Below are 17,265 nucleotides of genomic sequence, written 5' to 3' on the forward strand. Positions count from 1 at the left end.
AGTCACAAATGAACAGCTCCATGAATTTTCATATGGTGTAAACTATTTTTAAAAGATTCTGGAAAAAGGATTATTTTTCCATTCATTCGACTTGAAGCGAGGGCTACAGGCGGTTTGAAATACATGACATCATCTGCTAAGCAGAAGCGCGAGGCGAGTGGGGCGGGGCGTGGAGACTGACGTCACCGCACAGCAGCTTCTTTTCCCCGCCCACTTCTCTCGCCAGAATAAATTGTTACACGCGAGCGAATCCGGAAGTGAACTGCCCAAAAAACCGAACCGTAGGCGGGGGGAGGTGGGACCTCAGAAGGCGCCTGCGCAAGGCTGGAAATGAGGCACAATGCTCAGGTTTTGGAGGCGGGACACTTGGCAACAGCATCTGAAGCGCATGCGTAGAGGCCATCTCCACCCTGTGCTTGGTGGGAGGGGCAGTGGGGGAGCGGGATCGCACGGCGGCCTCTGCGCCTGCGCCAGGGCGCAAGGTGGGGCCGCCGGCGCCGGGACTTCGGAGTGCGCACAGTGGTGGGGGGCAACGGTCAACCGTCGCCCTGAGGCGGCTGGCGGCGGGATGGCGTCGGCCTCTGGATCCTCGGACTTGGCCGGCTCTGGAGCGCCCCCACCTGGTGGGGGAGCCCAGGCGGCGGCGGCTGAGGAGGAGGAGCGAGAGGTGGTACGGGTCCGAGTCAAGGTGAGGCTGACAGTTGGTCGGCCTGCCTGCCTGGGGTGCCCAGGGGAGGGGAAGGCGGTGACTCTCCTAGGTTGGAGGGCGGGGCCCGAGATTTGGGGTGTTAACCTGAGGGGCGAGGCTTGAGGGCAGAGTGATGGTGATGGGGACGGGCGAGGGGGGAGGCTGGACCTGGAAATGTTGGGCAGGGCCTGAGAACCTAGGGATTGAAAATGGAGGGATAGGGGCCTAAGGAGATAGGTGGAGATAATGGGTAGAGAGGAGGGACCATAGGGCTGGAGGAGGGGCCTTAGTAGTCGAGGCGTGAGGGGGGCTGTTGGTGTCTGAAAAGGAGGTGCTGAAGTGAATTAACATGTATGTTGAGACTGCACTTTTGTGCCAATTTACAATCTCACCCTGGATGAGCTTACTACATGCTTCTCGGGAAGACCGCTAAATAAGTGAGATGTTTTGGACAGTGGTGAATGTCGTGAGGAAGTAACTAAAAAGCTTCTGAACTAGGGAGTTACTTTGGCCACAGTTGTAGCGGGAAGTTCCTAGAGAGGTACTGAAAGAGCAGAGACACCCCCCTTAAAAGGAATCGTCCATGTGCCTATAGGAGGATGAGTGGAAGCAGAGAGATCAGCAAGGGCAACGGCTGGGAAGTGGGGATGAGCTTGGCATGTTCCCTTAGGTTCCCATTATTGCTGGAACAGGTAGGGAGTAAAACGAAGAGGTAAAAGGGAGGCAGATTGTGAAGGGCCTTTGACATGTATTCTAAGTAATAAAGCTGTTGCCATAGCTGCAGGAAATGAAAACGGTGGCTAGGACTAGGGTGGTGGGACTGGTGTTGATGAAAAGAAAGTAGATTCTGGAAAGAAGTAAATGGATCACCTCAGGGTAATACAGGAGGCTCTAATGTAGAGGTTTGGGAATTCAGAAAAGAGATGATGCCTGAGCTGTGTCTAGCCGGTTGGAAGAAAGTAGGAAGGACTTTCCAGACAGGGGGATCCACACAAGCAAAGTCTTGAAGCCAGGATGTGTTCAAAATAACTTCCAAGCAGTTTGGTAGTACCAGAGTGTGGAGTTCAAAAAAGCTGACTGAACACAGGCTGGCCAGAGTCCTATAGGCTTACCTTCTGGGAACCCTGGGGTTGCCTTTGATGAGATTTAAGCAGGGTAGTATGAATTGTAGATACATGAGCTAAATTGGTGCAGCATGGAGTATTGATTTAATGGGGGCCAGACTGGACATGGTGATCCTGACAGCCATCGTTGCAGGGGACAAAGAAGGATTGGGTGCTTAGACTATTGCAGTGGCCTCCTCCTCACTGGACTGCTGCTTTCTCCCTTGCCCCCCACAGTCTGTTCTTCTAAGAGCAGTCAGAAGGATCCTGTTAAAAATCCTAAGTCAGATCACATCCCTCCTCTGCACAGAACCCTCCAAGTCTTCCCCCCTAGAGCAACAACCAAAGCCCTCACCAAGGCCCGGAACCCCTGCCTCCATCTGCCCCCCGCCCACCACTTGTCTGACCTTGCCTCCTATCCCTCACTCCACTTCAGCCTGGTGATGCATGGCCCCTGGTGGCCCACCCTGTGTCTTCTCTCCCCAGAAGTGTGACAGCTTCTTGCCACCGGAGTTCCGCTCTTTTGCCGTCGACCCCCAGATCACCTCACTCGATGTATTGCAGCACATCCTCATCCGAGCCTTTGATTTGAATGGGTGAGTTATGGGTTACTGGGGGACCGACCATGGGGCCACCCACCTCAACAGTGGTTGTTTGGCATTTTTGTTGTTGTTTGGTAGGGTTTTTGTTTGTTTGTTTCATTATTACAAATAATACCATAGTGAACTCCCACATTTGCATATCCTGGAATATTTGAGGAAATCTAGTCATAGGATAAATTCCTAACAGTGATATTACTGGGCTAAGGGTGTATGCTTTTTAAAATTTTCAGAGAGTGTTTCCAAAATGCATCCTGGACAGGTTTTTGCCAATTTATAATCTCACCAGCAGCATATAAAATGCCTGTTTCCCTTGGAAACATTGCTTATTAGAAAACATTGGAAAATTTGCCGACCTGATAGATGAAAAGTGGTGTCTCTTGGGGACAGGTATGATGGTTATTTTGTTGTGGTTGTTATTTTGGAGAAGTACATGTACGTGGTAACAAATTCAAGGAGTACAAAAGTGATGTGTACTTAGGACGTTTCCATGGTTACAGTAGTTACCAACATACTTCATTGCATAGTTGCACAAGTGTATCTGAAGAACAAGTACTTAGTTGTTTTTTTATCTTTTTTCTTAAACATTTTTTTTGTTGTGAAAGGTAACAGACAGATTGCTTTATTTTTTATGCAATAGGAAGGCTGTTTTCTTCCCACTTCTATCCCTTAACTACCCTGTTACCTTCCCTAGAAGGGACCGACATTGCAAGTTTTCAGTGTACCCTGTAGATACAAGCAGGTGTGTATCTGTTATCTGTGTTTGTATAAAAAAGTGGAGATAAACTATCTGACCTCAGACTTCCCACCATCCTTGGCACAGTACCCAATACATAGTAGGGAGTTGTTTGACTTCATCTCTGCCTTCCCTGGCTTTTTGTGGAAACTGGCCCTCAGGCCTCCAGGGCACAGGGGGCACTTGAGAGCTGCCACACCTCCTCTGTCCAGGAAGAAGAACTTTGGCATCAGCTACCTGGGTCGGGATCGGCTAGGGCAGGAGACTTACCTCTCACTCCTGTCTGACTGGGACCTCAGCACAGCCTTCGCCACAGCCTCAAAACCTTATCTGCAGCTTCGGGTGGACATTCGGCCCACCGAGGACAGTGAGTACCTGGCCCCCTGGGGCCACTGCTCTGGGACCCACCCTTTCCCCATAGGATGACTCCACCCCTTCCAATACACTCCCTCACAATGAGCTTGAGAAAAAGGTATCCTAAGTCCATATCCTGGCTTGGCCACTGGGCCTCAGTTGCCTCACCTGTAAAGTAGAAATAATGATATCTTAGGGCCATCATGAGGATTAAACAGGGAAACTCACGTAAAATGCCTGGAACAATGTATGGCAGCGAGGAGAGTGCTCAAAAAATATTAGCTCTAGGTGGCCCAGTTGGTTAAGCATCCAACTCTTGGTTTCAGCTCAGGTCATGATCTCAGGGTCATGAGATGGAGCCTGTGTCAGGTTCTGCACTCACTGTGGAGTCTGCTTGAAATTCCCCCCTTTCCCTCCCCCCTCTCTGAAATAAAATAAATAAAAATATTTTAAAAATATTAGCTCCATGGGACGCCTCGATGGCTGAGTGATTGAACGTCTGCCTTCGGCTCAGGGCATGATCCTGGAGTTCTGGGATTGAGTCCCGCGTCGGGTTCCCTGCAAGGAGCCTGCTTCTCCTTCTGCCTATGTCTTTGCCTCTCTCATGAATAAATAAATAAATCTTTAAAAAATAAAAAATAAAAATAAAATATTAGCTTCAGGGGTGCCTGGGTGGCTCAGTTAAGCGTCTCCCTTTGGCTCAGATCATGATCCCAGGGCTCTGAGATCAAGCCCTGCATCTGGCTTCCTGTTCAGCAGAGTCTGCTTTTCCATCTCCCACTGCCCCTCCCCACTACTCCTGTATGCGTGCATGTGTGCACGCTCTCTCTTTCTCTCTCAAGTAAATAAAATCAATATATATATATATATATATATATATATATATATTCTTTTTTTTTAAATATATATTAGTTCTAACAAGTATCCTATTATGTTTCCTATTATAACATATAATCTAGTAATATAGGTAATAATTATATAATGCAGCATAACAATAGAGATGTAATATTGTATGTTTCCGTTATAATAACACATAATTAGGGACGCCTGGATGGCTCAGTGGTTGGGCACCTGCCTTTGGTTCAGGTCGTTATTCTGGAATCCAGGATCGAGTCCTACATCGGGCTCCCTGCATGGAGCCTACTTCTCCCTCTGCCTGTGTCTCTGCCTCTCTATCACAGTCTGTGTATCTCATGAATAAATAAATAAATCTTTAAAAATAATAATAACACATAATTATAACAGTGCTGATTATGATAATGATGATTGTATTTATCCATTCATTCATCCTGCACTCATGTTCACCCATTCATTGTTCCTTTGATCTCTCAGCCACTTCCTCTCTTCTCATATTCGTTCCCTGACTCTTACATGTGTTGGTCCCTGGGAATGCACAGATAAATTAAGACATGGGCCCAAAAAATTTGATTATGAACCATATATTAGATGATAATATTGTATCAATGTTAAATGTCCTAGGTATGGTAATAGCATTATGGTTATTCAAGGAAAATGTCCTTGGTCTCAGGAAAAACACAGTTAAGCATTAAGGGGTAAAGTGTCATGATGTCTGCAAATAATTCAGCAAAAAATAATATGTATTGGAAAAAAATATATGTATTGGGGTGCCTGGGTGGTTCAGTCGGTTAAGGGGCTAACTCTTGATTTCAGTTCAGGTCATGATCTCACAGTCCTGGGATTGAGCCTCATGTTGGGCTCTGCACTGGTTGGGAGTCTACTCAAGCATTCTCTCTCCCTCTGCCCCTCCCCTCCACGCATTCTCTCTCTCATTTCTCTCTCTGAAATAAGTAAATAAATCTTTTTTTTTTTTTAGTAAATAAATCTTTAAAAGAAAACCACTATGTAGAGGTGTCTGGGTGGCTTACCTGCCCCGCATCATCGGGCAGCCTGCTCAGCAGGAAGTCTGATTCTCCATCTCCCTGGCCCCTCCCCGCTGCTATTGCTCACATGCTCTCTCTCTATTGCTCTCTCTCAAATAAAATCTTTAAAAAATTAAGATAAAATAAAAGAGGGACACCTGGGTGGCTCAGCGGTTGGATGTCTGCCTTTGGCTCAGGGCATGATCTTGGAGTCCCAGGATCAAGTCCTACATCGGGCTCCCTGCATGAAGCCTGCTTCTCCCTCTGCCTATGTCTCTGCCTTTCACTCTGTGTGTCTCTCATGAATAAATAAATAAAAATCTTTTTTAAAAAAGATAAAAGAATAATAAAAAACAATATGTGTCTATATGGAGAAAGCAAAAAGAAGCAAATGTGGCAAAAAATGAACAGTTAGGGGAGCTAGATGAAGGATGTATGGGTTTAACTTTATTGTAGATTTGAAATTTTTTTTTTTTTTTTTTTTTTTTAGATTTGAAATTTTTTTAAATAAAAACTTGGTGCCTCGATGGCTCAGTCAGTTAAGCATCTGTCTGACTTTGGCTCAGTTTGTGATTTTGGGGTCCTGGCATCGAGCCCTGCCTTGGGCTCTGTGTTCAGCAAGGCGTCTGCTTTTCTCTCTCTCTCCCTCTGCACCTTCCCCCACTCGTGCTTGCTTGCTCTCTCTCTCTCTCTCTCTCTCTCTCAAGCAAATAAACTATTGCGGCTCCTAGGTGGCTCAGTCAGTTGATTTTCCAACTCTTGGTTTCGCCTTGGGTAATGGTCTCATGGGTCACGGGATCGGGCCCCACATCCGGCTCCACGCTCAGCAGGGAGTCTGCTGGAAGATTTTCCTCCCACTGACCCTCCCTCCACTCTGTCTCTGTCTCTCTCTCTCTCTCTTTAAAATGAATAAATAAATCTTTTTTTTAAATAATAAATAGGGCAGTGCGGGTGGCTCAGCGGTTTAGTGCGGCCTTCAGCCCAGGGCCTGATCCTGGAGACCCGGGATTGAGTCCCATGTCGGGCTCCCTGCGTGGAGCCTGCTTCTCCCTTTGCCTGTGTCTCTACCTCTCTCTCTCTCTGTGTGTGTCTCTCATGAATGAATAAAATCTTTTAAAAAAATAAAAATAAAAAAATAATAAATAATAAATAAATCTTTAAAGGGACACCTGGGTGGCTCAGTGGTTGAGCATCTGCCTTCAGCTTAGGGCATGATCCCAGTCCAGAGATCAACTCCCACATTGGGCTCCCTGCAAGGATCCTGTTTCTCCCTCTGTCTTTGTCTCTGCATCTCTCTGTGTGTGTCTCGGGAATAAATAAATAAAATCTTTTTATTTAGAAGATTTTATTTATTCATGAGAGACACACACAGAGAGAGAAAGGCAGAGACACAGGCAGATGGAGAAGCAGGCTCCATTCCATGCAGGGAGCCTGCTATGGGACTGGATCCTGGGTCCCCAGGACCACACCATGGGCTGAAGGCAGCACTAAACCGCTGAGCCACCTGGGCTGCCCTAAAATCTTTAAAAATAAATTAATAATAAAATTAAATTAAAAAGTGGGAGAGTGAAAGACATGGTTCCCAGCCTCAGGGAATTTACATGCCCATTTGGGATGAGAGGTAACATTATAAATAGCTAACATGTGTTGAACACTCAGGACCATTCTACACACATAATATTTATTCATTAGATTGTCAAAACAATCCTACAGGGTAGGCATGATGGTCATCCCTACATTATAGATGAGGAAACAGGCTCAGAGAAGGGAACAGGACTTGTGCATGTCACACAGTTAGTGGAAGAGCAGGATTTGAACTCAAGTGGTGGCTGAACTAGTCCAGAGTCCTTGCTCTTAACCATTTGATTTTATGAAATTGTGGGCTTATTAAGATTAGCAGCCTAGAGAAAAAGAGAGAGAGGTGGAAAGAGAGGAAAAAATGAGTCAGAGAGAAAGATAGTGATAAAGATGGGCAGAGACAAACAGAAAAAGACAGGTAGCTGGAGACAGGAACTTCTACCAGAGTAGCCCTGTGTGCTTGGATCACTCACTTAACTAATTCCCCAAGCTTTGGTTTCCTCACCTATAAAATGGACACAGTGACACTCCTTTGGTAAAGAAATCAAATCTGTACAGCTAATAACATGAAGAAAACCCCAACTGTATAAGAACTGAGAGGAATGCAAATAAAGCAGAGAGACAGACACTTATCAATTTGACAAAAAGACATTTAAATATTCTTTTTAGAGGATTGACTTTGTTTTTTTTTTAAGATTTTATTCATTTATTCATGAGAGGCAGAGACATAGGCAGAGGGAGAAGCAGGCTCCCTGCGGGGGCAGCCTGATGCAGAACTCGATTCCAGGACCCTGGGATCACAACGTGAGCCAAAGGTAGATGCTTAGACACTGAGCCACCCAGATGCCCCTGACTTTCTTTTTTTGAGATTTTTTTAAAATTTATTATAGTACGAGCAGAGGGCAAAGGCAGAGGGAGAAGCAGGCTCCCCACTGAGCAGGGAGCCCCATATGGGGCTTGACCCCAGTACCCCGGGATCATGACCTGAGCCAAAGGCAGACACTTAACTGACTGAGCCACCCAGGCACCTTGAGAATCCAACTTTCCAGTTATTGATGAGTCCATTCTTTTCCTACCATTGTCTCATCTACCAGATTCCTGCCTGCATTTGGGAAACAAACCTATTTCTGAACTCCTGGTCGTCTTATATTGATCTCTTTGTTAAATCCAAACCAGTTCCATGTTGTTTTAATCATAAAGCTTTATGACATGTTTTAAAGTTTTCCTTTTTAAAAATGTTTCTTAAATATTCTTGTGCACTTACTGTTCTTCTCATTTAATAGAATTAGCTTATCAGTCCATTAAAATTCTAATGGGAATTTGATTGAAGTTGCATTTTTTTAAAGGAATTAATTTTTAGGGATGCCTGGGTTGCTCAGTGGTTAAGCATTTGCCTTTGGCTCAGGGCATGATTCCGGGATTGAGTCCCACATCGGGCTCCCTGCGAGGAGGGCTTCTCCCTCTGCCTATGTCTCTGCCTCTCTGTCTGTGCCTCTCATGAATGAATAAATGAAATCTTTTTAAAAAGAAAGAAATTAAAAATTAATTTTTAATTAATTTTAATTACCCAGTAAATACATTTTCCTTATTTATTTTTTTTTTTTTACATTTTCCTTATGAAAAATGAAAACATTTCAAATAATGCTGAAGTCTCCTGGAACCACTGTGCCAAATCTTGATCCCCTACCCTTTTGCCCTACAGGAACCACTATGATTAGCTTGATGAGTAATATTGCAGCTCCTTACTCATACACATACACATGTTTATCTACATATAAACATAAATATATTCATATCATATTTGTATATAACCACAAATGGTATATGTTTAACATAAATGGTCTCAAACTATATAAGTATCCAATAGATAGGGCTGTTATTATAAATGTTATTAATGATGTTCCTGTGATCATGTTCATGACTGAAAGCACCAGGCATGTTGTGACACCTTGGATGGCCAGTCCTCTTTCTGGGAAGAAGTCAGTTTCTGTCACCTCTACAAATGGAAGATTACCAAGCCTAGACCTTCAACCAATTTGTGTTATTGTGATACAAATCCTCTTTATCATATTGTCATATGTACTGCCAATATTTTTTCCCAGCTTATCTTTTGTTTTATGGCTTTGCTTATAGTGTCTTTTTCTTTTGTCCTATTGAAAACTGAAATTTACATGCAGTCTTTTTTTTAAGATTTTATTTATTTATTCATGAGAGACACAGAGAGAGAGGCAGAGACACAGGCAGAGGGAGAAGCAGGCTCCATGCAGGAAGCCTGATGTGGGACTTGATCTTGGGACTCCAGGATCAGGCCCTGGGCTGAAGGCAGGCTCTAAACCGCTGAGCCACCCAGGCGTCCCTGCATGCAGTTTTATACATAATATCTATCTCTTCCTTTATGACTTCTGAGTATCTCCCCTTACTTTGGAACATCTTCCCATCCACAAGTTTATACAGATATTCTCCTATGTTTTCTTCTAATATGCTTATTATTTTATTTTTTTTACATATAAATCTCTACTCTGTGAACATTGTGATAAGTACACCTAGTTGTTTTCAAAAAATTCCAGAAAAACAGTTATGCCAGCATCATTTATTAAAGAACCACCTTGTTTACACTGATTTGGAATGACACTTTTATTATACACTGAGTTGCCATGTGTACTTGGATTTATTTCTGGGCTCTCTGTCACATTCTACCCATTGGCTCCGTTTGTCTATTTCTGTGCTGACATCATATTTTTATCACACTGGTTTTGTGGTTAATTTTAATAAGGCAAGCATTGCCATCCTCCCACTATTCTTTTTCTTGGCTCTTCTTTTTCTTAACTATTCTTATTTTTTTTAAATATTTATTTATTTATTCATTCAGAGAGAGCGAGAGAGGCAGAGACACAGGCAGAGGGAGAAGCAGGCTCCATGCAGGAAGCCCGATGTGGGACTCGATCCCGGGTCTCCAGGATCACACCCCGGGCTGCAGGCAGCGCTAAACCGCTGCAGCACCAGGGCTGCCCCTTAACTATTCTTAAATGTGAATTCTTCCATATGATCCTTAAAGTAATTTTTATCCAGTTCCAGGAAAAACCCAAGTAGATTTCTGATTGGCATTGCACAGAATTTATATATTAATTTAGGGTTTGGGAAGTTTGACAATGTTATAGGAAAATGTAGTATGTATAGCATATATCATGTAATACCACAAGTAGGGCCTGAGACAGCACTCCATAGTGAAACATTTGGATGCTTCTTCAGGGAAATATGTACACATTCACACTTAGTAGGTCATATTAAGACTATATATAGTTCAGATCAGGCTTTGCCACTGGATGAGATTGTGCTTATAGAAATCCTTTGCCCATTCTATTAATGGCTTCTTTCTTTTCTTAAGCAATATAGAATGTCTCTCTTTTCCTGTAATACTTTTGCCCTTGAGCAGTGCTTTTTCTGACATTCACATGGCTGTGCTTGCCTCTGTTGGTGTTTGCCAAGAATACCTTGGGTTTCTTCAGTTTTCAACCATTCTTTGTCACGTAATTTTAGGTATGTCTCTCACAAAAACCCCATACCAGGATTTATGCTTTTTTTTACTCAATTGACAGTTAAACTGTTTTCCCTCCAGTCTCTCCCACCCTCCCAGGCCCTTGAAATGGAAGCTTTGGAACACTTTTATTTTTAAAATTTTTTTAAGTTTTTATTTATTTATTCATGGGAGACACACAGAGGAGAGGCAGAGACATAGGCAGAGGAAGAAGCAAGCTCCCATGGGGAGCCCGAAGCAGGACTCAATCCCAGGACCCTGGGATCATGACCCGAGCCAAAGGCCGACTCTCAACCACTGAGCCACCCAGGCATCCCATGGAACACTTTTAATTCTTACTTTTACTCTGATCCCTAACCTTTAACTTCTGGGTTTGGTTTAGATAGTAATTTCTATATATACATATATACATACATACATACATATATATATACACACACACACACACACGTGTGTGTGTGTGCGTGTGTGTGTGTGTGTGTGTATTTTTTGTAATGATTTCTTTTTCAATTCCAGGCTATCATTGTTTTTTCTTTATAGTAGATCACTTATGTTTCAGTAATCCTAATGTAATGCTTAATATTATAAACTCCCAATCACAGTACCTTTGTCATTTCATGTTTAACTACACATATTAAAAACTTGTAGCCGGGATCCCTGGGTGGCACAGCGGTTGGGCGCCTGCCTTTGGCCCAGGGCGCGGTCCTGGAGACCCGGGATCGAATCCCACGTCGGGCTCCCGGTGCATGGAGCCTGCTTCTCCCTCTGCCTGTGTCTCTGCCTCTCTCTCTCTCTCTGTATGACTATCATAAAAAACAATAAAAGATAATGTTAAAAAAAATAAAAATAAAAAAAATAAAAACTTGTAGCCTGTTGCCATTTACCTTCCCTTTTGCCTTCCCCCACTTGGAGCCTGCATTGTGATTCGGGAGTCATTTGTTTAAAGAACTTCTTGTTCTCCAATAAGGTGCAAGGGTTGGATGTATTCCAGTGACGAAAAACGTCTTTCTCTGGCCAAGATAGATATGTACTGTCTTGGCTGGGTGGGTGGAGCCCTTGCATCTCAAGGCTTTCTTCTCAGCGCTCCATGGGTGCTGCAAACCACTGTCTTCTTGCTTTCAGAGTTGAGGAGCAGAACTACTTGCATCTTGCATCTCCTGGACTTGTCCTCTCCTCGATTTCACTCAAATCATCAAGCTGTAGCTCTGCACCTTGAAGGGGTTCTTCTATTTGGTCTTTCAGACCATTAGTTTGACCTTCTTCTTTTTATCTGTTAAGTGTTTTAATGTTTTGGGGGTGCTTGGGTGGCCCAGTCGGTTAAGTGTCTGCCTTCGGCTTGGGTCATGATCTCAGGGTCCTGGGGTCGAGCCCTGCGTCAAGCCCCCTACTCAGTGGGGAGCCTGGTTCTCCCTCTCCCCATTCCACACCCCTGCTCATGCTTGCTCTCTCTTTCTCTCTGTCAGATAAATAAATAAAATCTTTTTTAAAAAAGTGTTTTCATACTTTGGAAAGACCACTCTGGCAGCTGTTGGGAGGGAGTGGAGAGGAGCAAAGAGGCAGTCTCAAGTGAAAGATGTGGTGGCTCAGACAGGTGACAAGGTAGAGATGAGAGAAGAGGTAGAATTGAAGTATGTTTTGCATGCAGAAGCCACAGGGCTTAGTGACAGTTTGGCCCTGAGAGTTGAGAGAGTGGGAGGCAGTAAGGATGTCTCTCAGGTTTTGGGCTCAAGCAGATGAACAGATAGAGACACTGTTTACTCCCATGAGGAGCAGAGGAGGAGGCTGTGTCCAGAGTGGATCTTGGGCTCTCCTTTTGTTCTTGTTGTTTTGTTTTAAAGATTTTATTTTTATTTTTTCATGAGAGAGACAGAGAGAGAGGCAGAGACACAGGCAGAGGGAGAAGCATGATCCTGCAGGAAGGCTGATGCAGGATTCAATCCCAGGACCCTGGGATCACAACCTGAGCTGAAGACAGACGCTCAACCACTAAGCCACCCAGGTGCCCTGGGCTCTCCTTTTGGACCCCTTACATTTTCTGTGCTCTGTGAGACATCCAGAGAGAGGCAATGACATCCAAATATGGCCTAGGGTTTGCTTCTCCTTCAGCTCTGTGGGAGAAGGTATAGTGGACTCCATCGACAGGCTGCTTAGGAACAGCATTTGCCTGCAAATGACAATGGCTTAAATCAAAGTTGACTTGTTTCGTAGAGTTTGAAGTCCGTTGGACAGGGGTACCTAGGTGGCTTAGTCGGTTAAGCACCTGCCTTTGGCTCAGGTCATGAAACAGGGTCCTAGGATGGAGCCCACCCAGTGGGCTGTCTGCTCAGTGGGGAGCCTGCTTCTCCCTGTCCCTCTGCCTGCCTCTCTGCCTGTTTCTGCGCTCTTTCTCTCTGTCAAATAAATCAAATCTTTAAAAAAAGAAAGAAAGAAACCTGTTGGGACATTGCTGTGGTCAGATTAGCAGCTCTGTGGCACCAGGGCTGACATCTTTTCAGCGTCTCAAATTTCCCTTCACATGGCCACTGCTACTTCAGCCATCACATCACATTTGAGGTGGGAAGGAAAGATGCAAAGGGAAAGGAAAGAAGAGAGGGAAGGGATAGACTTCTACTGGTGTTTCAAGGGCCAGAACTGGGTAGAGCCAGTATAACACTATTTCCTCTGTGTATTATCTATGACATTCCTGTTCCACAAATACTTCTAAAGTCTGTCTAGACTCTGGAACAAGGTTCATATTCAGCCCTACCATTTCCTGGCTGGAGAATCTTGGCCAGTTGTTAATCGTTCCAACCTTTTTTGTCATCATCTACTAAATGAGAATGATCATGGTAATCTATACCAATTGTGGGATGGAGACTAGCATGAATATAAGATTAAGAGTTTGGGCCCTCAAGCTTTGGGTCTGGGCTTCAAATTTAGTTCTTTCACTCACTAGCTGTGAGGTCTTGGGCAACTATCTTATAAAGACTGTGCCTGTTTCCTCATAGAAAGAATGGTGTTAATAATAGCCTAACTGGGGGTGCCTGGCTGGCTCAGTCAGTAGAGCCTGCAACTCTTGATCTTGGGGTCCTGGGATTGAGCCCCATGTTGGGTATAGCTGTTACTTAGAGATAAAAATCTTTTAAAAATATTTGAAACAATAATAATAATAGTGCCGAGTGCCTAAGTGGCTTAGTCCGTTAAGTGGCTGCCTCCAGCTCAGGTCATGATCTCAGGATCCTGTGATTGAGCCCTGCATCAGGCTACCTGCTGGATGGGGAGTCTGCTTCTCCCTCTCCCTCTGCCCCTCCACTCCCCCCTGCTCATGCACATTCTCTCTTTCTCTCTCACTCTCTCACAAACAGATAAAACCTTTTTAAAAAAAATAACAGCACCTAACTCATGGGAAGGATATGAATATTAAATGAATCAATATTTGTAAAAGGCTCAGAACACTTCTTGGCATAAAGTGGAGCCCTTTTCATAATGGTTGGCACATAGCAAGTGCCACAAAACTATTAATTTATACCATTAAAATACTGCTTAGAGTCTGCTGAGCCATTCTGTGGGACAGTTACCACCAAAGAATTATTATTCATGGTTTTATGTTTTTCCTGATTTAGATGACATGGGAAGAGAGGATGGGAGTCATTCATTGCCCGATGGGTGGCCTGGCTTTGGTAGGAGAGGAACCCAGCCCTGACGTTTGGGACTCTAATGCCCATTCTTGTATTGCATCATTCTGTGTACCTAGGCCCTCTCCTGGAAGACTGGGACATAATCAGCCCCAAGGATGTCATTGGTTCTGACGTGCTACTGGCTGAGAAAAGGTCATCGCTGACAACAGCTGCCTTGCCCTTCACGCAGTCTATCCTCTCTCAGGTGATTTCAGGGACCCCTGTGGCCAGCTGTAGGGGGAGGGCAGGCCTACCCAGCACCCCAGATTCTGACCAATCTAGGTGGTTGGCACCTTCCCCTAGCCTGCCCAGCTGACTAGTGGTGTTTCTCCCTCCTTCTGTCACAGGTCGGCCGCACCTTGTCTAAGGTCCAACAGGTGCTGAGCTGGTCGTATGGAGAAGATGTCAAGCCCTTCAAGCCACCCCTGAGCGATGCTGAGTTTCACACATACCTGAACCATGAGGGCCAGCTCTCCCGCCCCGAGGAGTTGCGACTGCGGATCTATCATGGTGGTGTTGAGCCCTCTCTACGAAAGGTGAGCCTCCTCGGTCACTCATTGGATCCATCACTCCTGCAGTCATGCATAGCTCATGAGATGCATGTGGTGGACCACACTGTCATGGGATGGCTTGGAGAATGTTCCAGGGCAGCAAGCTCTCCTTCAGGAGGGGCTAGGAGGCCAAGGTGGGAAGGCAGACTTTTCTGAAGGAAGACAAAAGCCCCAAGGCAGCAGGGTGGGTGGTAGCAGATATACACTGAGATGTGGTGGCTCATTTGTAGAACCTCAGCCTTACCTCTTTTGCCCCTGGCCAGGTGGTATGGCGGTACCTATTGAACGTATACCCCGATGGGCTGACAGGCCGTGAGCGGATGGACTACATGAAACGCAAGAGTCGCGAGTATGAACAGCTCAAGAGTGAGTGGGCACAACGAGCAAGCCCTGAAGACTTGGAATTCATCCGCAGCACAGTCCTCAAGGATGTGCTGCGTACAGACCGGGCCCACCCCTACTATGCGGGGCCTGAGGATGGCCCACACCTGCGGGCACTGCACGACTTGCTTACCACCTATGCTGTTACCCACCCACAGGTGTCCTACTGTCAGGGCATGAGTGACCTTGCCTCACCCATCCTCGCTGTCATGGACCACGAAGGCCATGCCTTTGTCTGCTTCTGTGGCATCATGAAACGCCTGGCCGCAAACTTCCATCCTGACGGCCGCGCCATGGCCACCAAGTTTGCCCATCTCAAGTTGCTGCTGCGGCATGCCGATCCTGACTTTTACCAGTACTTACAGGAAGCTGGTGCCGACGACTTATTCTTCTGTTACCGCTGGCTGCTGCTTGAACTCAAGCGTGAGTTTGCCTTTGATGATGCCCTCCGCATGCTTGAGGTCACCTGGAGTTCGCTGCCCCCTGATCCTCCAGAACATGAGGTAGAGCTCGTCGGACCCCCCAGCCAAGTGGCAGATGCTGGCTTCAGTGGCCACAGGGGGCGGCCCGTACGACAGAGGCACATGCTGAGGCCTGCTGGTGGAGGAGGCAGTGCTTTTGAAGATGCTGTTGACCACTTGGTCACGACCAGCCAGGGGCCTGGTGGCGGGGGGCGTCTCCTGAGACAAGCCAGTCTGAATGACCTCCAGCAACTCAGGGATAACACAGGCTCCAAGAGGGACCCTCTGGTTCAGCTGCCCCCACCAGCTGCCCTCATCAGCTCCAAGTCCCTCTCCGAGCCTTTATTGAACTCCTCAGACCCACTATTCTCCTCCTCTTCCCACCCTGACTCCCCATCCTCCTCATCTCCACCATCCACCCAGGAGGCCTCTCCTGCTGGTGATGTGGCTGCAGGATCCCCCTTGATGCCAGAGCTGGGCTCCCCACAAGAACCTGGGAAGTCCCTGCCACCCCCGCCCCCACTAGGCCTGCCCCCACCCCAGGAATTTGGCCGGGGGAACCCATTTATGCTCTTCCTCTGCCTTGCCATCCTGCTGGAGCACCGAGACCACATCATGCGCAATGGGCTAGATTACAATGAGCTGGCCATGCACTTTGACCGCCTTGTGCGAAAACACCACCTGGGGCGCGTCCTTCGCCGGGCCAAGGCTCTCTTTGCTGATTACCTGCAGTCAGAGGTGTGGGACTCAGAGGAGGGGGCTGAGGCCACAGCCCCATCTTGATCAGGCTCCTTCCAGCCCACCATCAGCCCCACCAGATCTCTGTTCTTTGCCATGAGAGCCTATACATGAGACCCCAGCTCCCTGCCTGCCAGCCCTAGACCCGTTGGGAGGGCAGGACCCTTTCTCCCCAGGTCTGAGAGTATGGGGCTCTGCTTTGGCATTCCTTTCTCAATTTATGTTGTTTTGTTTTTAACAACTGTACTTTGCACACATGAAGGTCATTTGGTCTGTGTATTTCTCTGTGCTTTCTCTGGTTTTTGTTATAGATGGCATCCCCAGGAGCTCCTAACCTGATGGAGCTGAAACACTTCACTTGGTGGAGGGTGGCCCCTGCTTCCCCAGTGGCAGGAGAGTAGGTGCTAAGAATTGGTTCTAGGAAGTGAACCCAGGTCGAGGGCTGCTTAAGGAAGGCCTAAGGCTGTTTTGTGGTACATCTGTCTGCCGGTAAAGGTCTAGTTCATAGCGGTGAATGTACATTTTCAGGATAGGCCCCCAAATGAGGGATAAGAGAGGGAGTTCCTGAGTCCAAAAGGATAAGTCTCATTACACAGACTAGACAGTACAGGCTACTTATGTTGGGCCAGCCACTTCTCCCATTCTACATGTCACCATTTCTAGGATCCAGACCCTCCCCTGTGAGTCTTATGCACTAATTCTGGCAGTCCTGGGCGGGGGTCTGAGGCTTCTAATTCTTGTCACTTGTTGTGGGACCAGATTGAGAGACTGGATCTGCCCTGCCTAGGGCTCTAAGCCCTAAACTGGGTTTGCAGCTCATGAGGGCCTGTCTTAAACCATGTTAGCAACAGAAACCACCATAAGTGGTTTCTGTTCTCCAGCCCACTTATGTAGACACACAAATCAAGCACTGATAAAATGCAGGCCCTAAAATAAGTCACTTACTTATTTGGAAGATAATGGTCAAAAGAAGGCCCTTTTCCCACTTACCTTCTCAGAAGGTAG

At 46.2% G+C, this 17,265-nt stretch overlaps 1 protein-coding gene across 2 annotated transcripts; it reads left to right on the forward strand.

Annotated features, from left to right (window-relative positions):
- The first annotated feature begins 446 nt into the window (after positions 1-446).
- On the forward strand, positions 447-16,517 carry TBC1D25 (TBC1 domain family member 25). Of its 2 annotated transcripts, none has more exons than XM_041742131.1 (6): positions 447-688; positions 2,278-2,387; positions 3,288-3,493; positions 14,207-14,334; positions 14,477-14,665; positions 14,944-16,517. In XM_041742131.1, exons 1-6 carry the CDS (start codon positions 569-571, stop codon positions 16,303-16,305), a joined length of 2,115 nt encoding a protein of 704 aa, XP_041598065.1. In that variant the 5' UTR covers positions 447-568; the 3' UTR covers positions 16,306-16,517. The 2 variants fall into 2 exon arrangements, with proteins under 2 accessions (XP_041598065.1, XP_041598066.1); XM_041742132.1 differs by having other exon boundaries at positions 3,339-3,493.
- Positions 16,518-17,265: the final 748 nt, after the last annotated feature.

This window comes from Vulpes lagopus, chromosome X, assembly GCF_018345385.1.
Source record: "Vulpes lagopus strain Blue_001 chromosome X, ASM1834538v1, whole genome shotgun sequence".
Lineage (NCBI taxonomy): Eukaryota > Metazoa > Chordata > Mammalia > Carnivora > Canidae > Vulpes > Vulpes lagopus.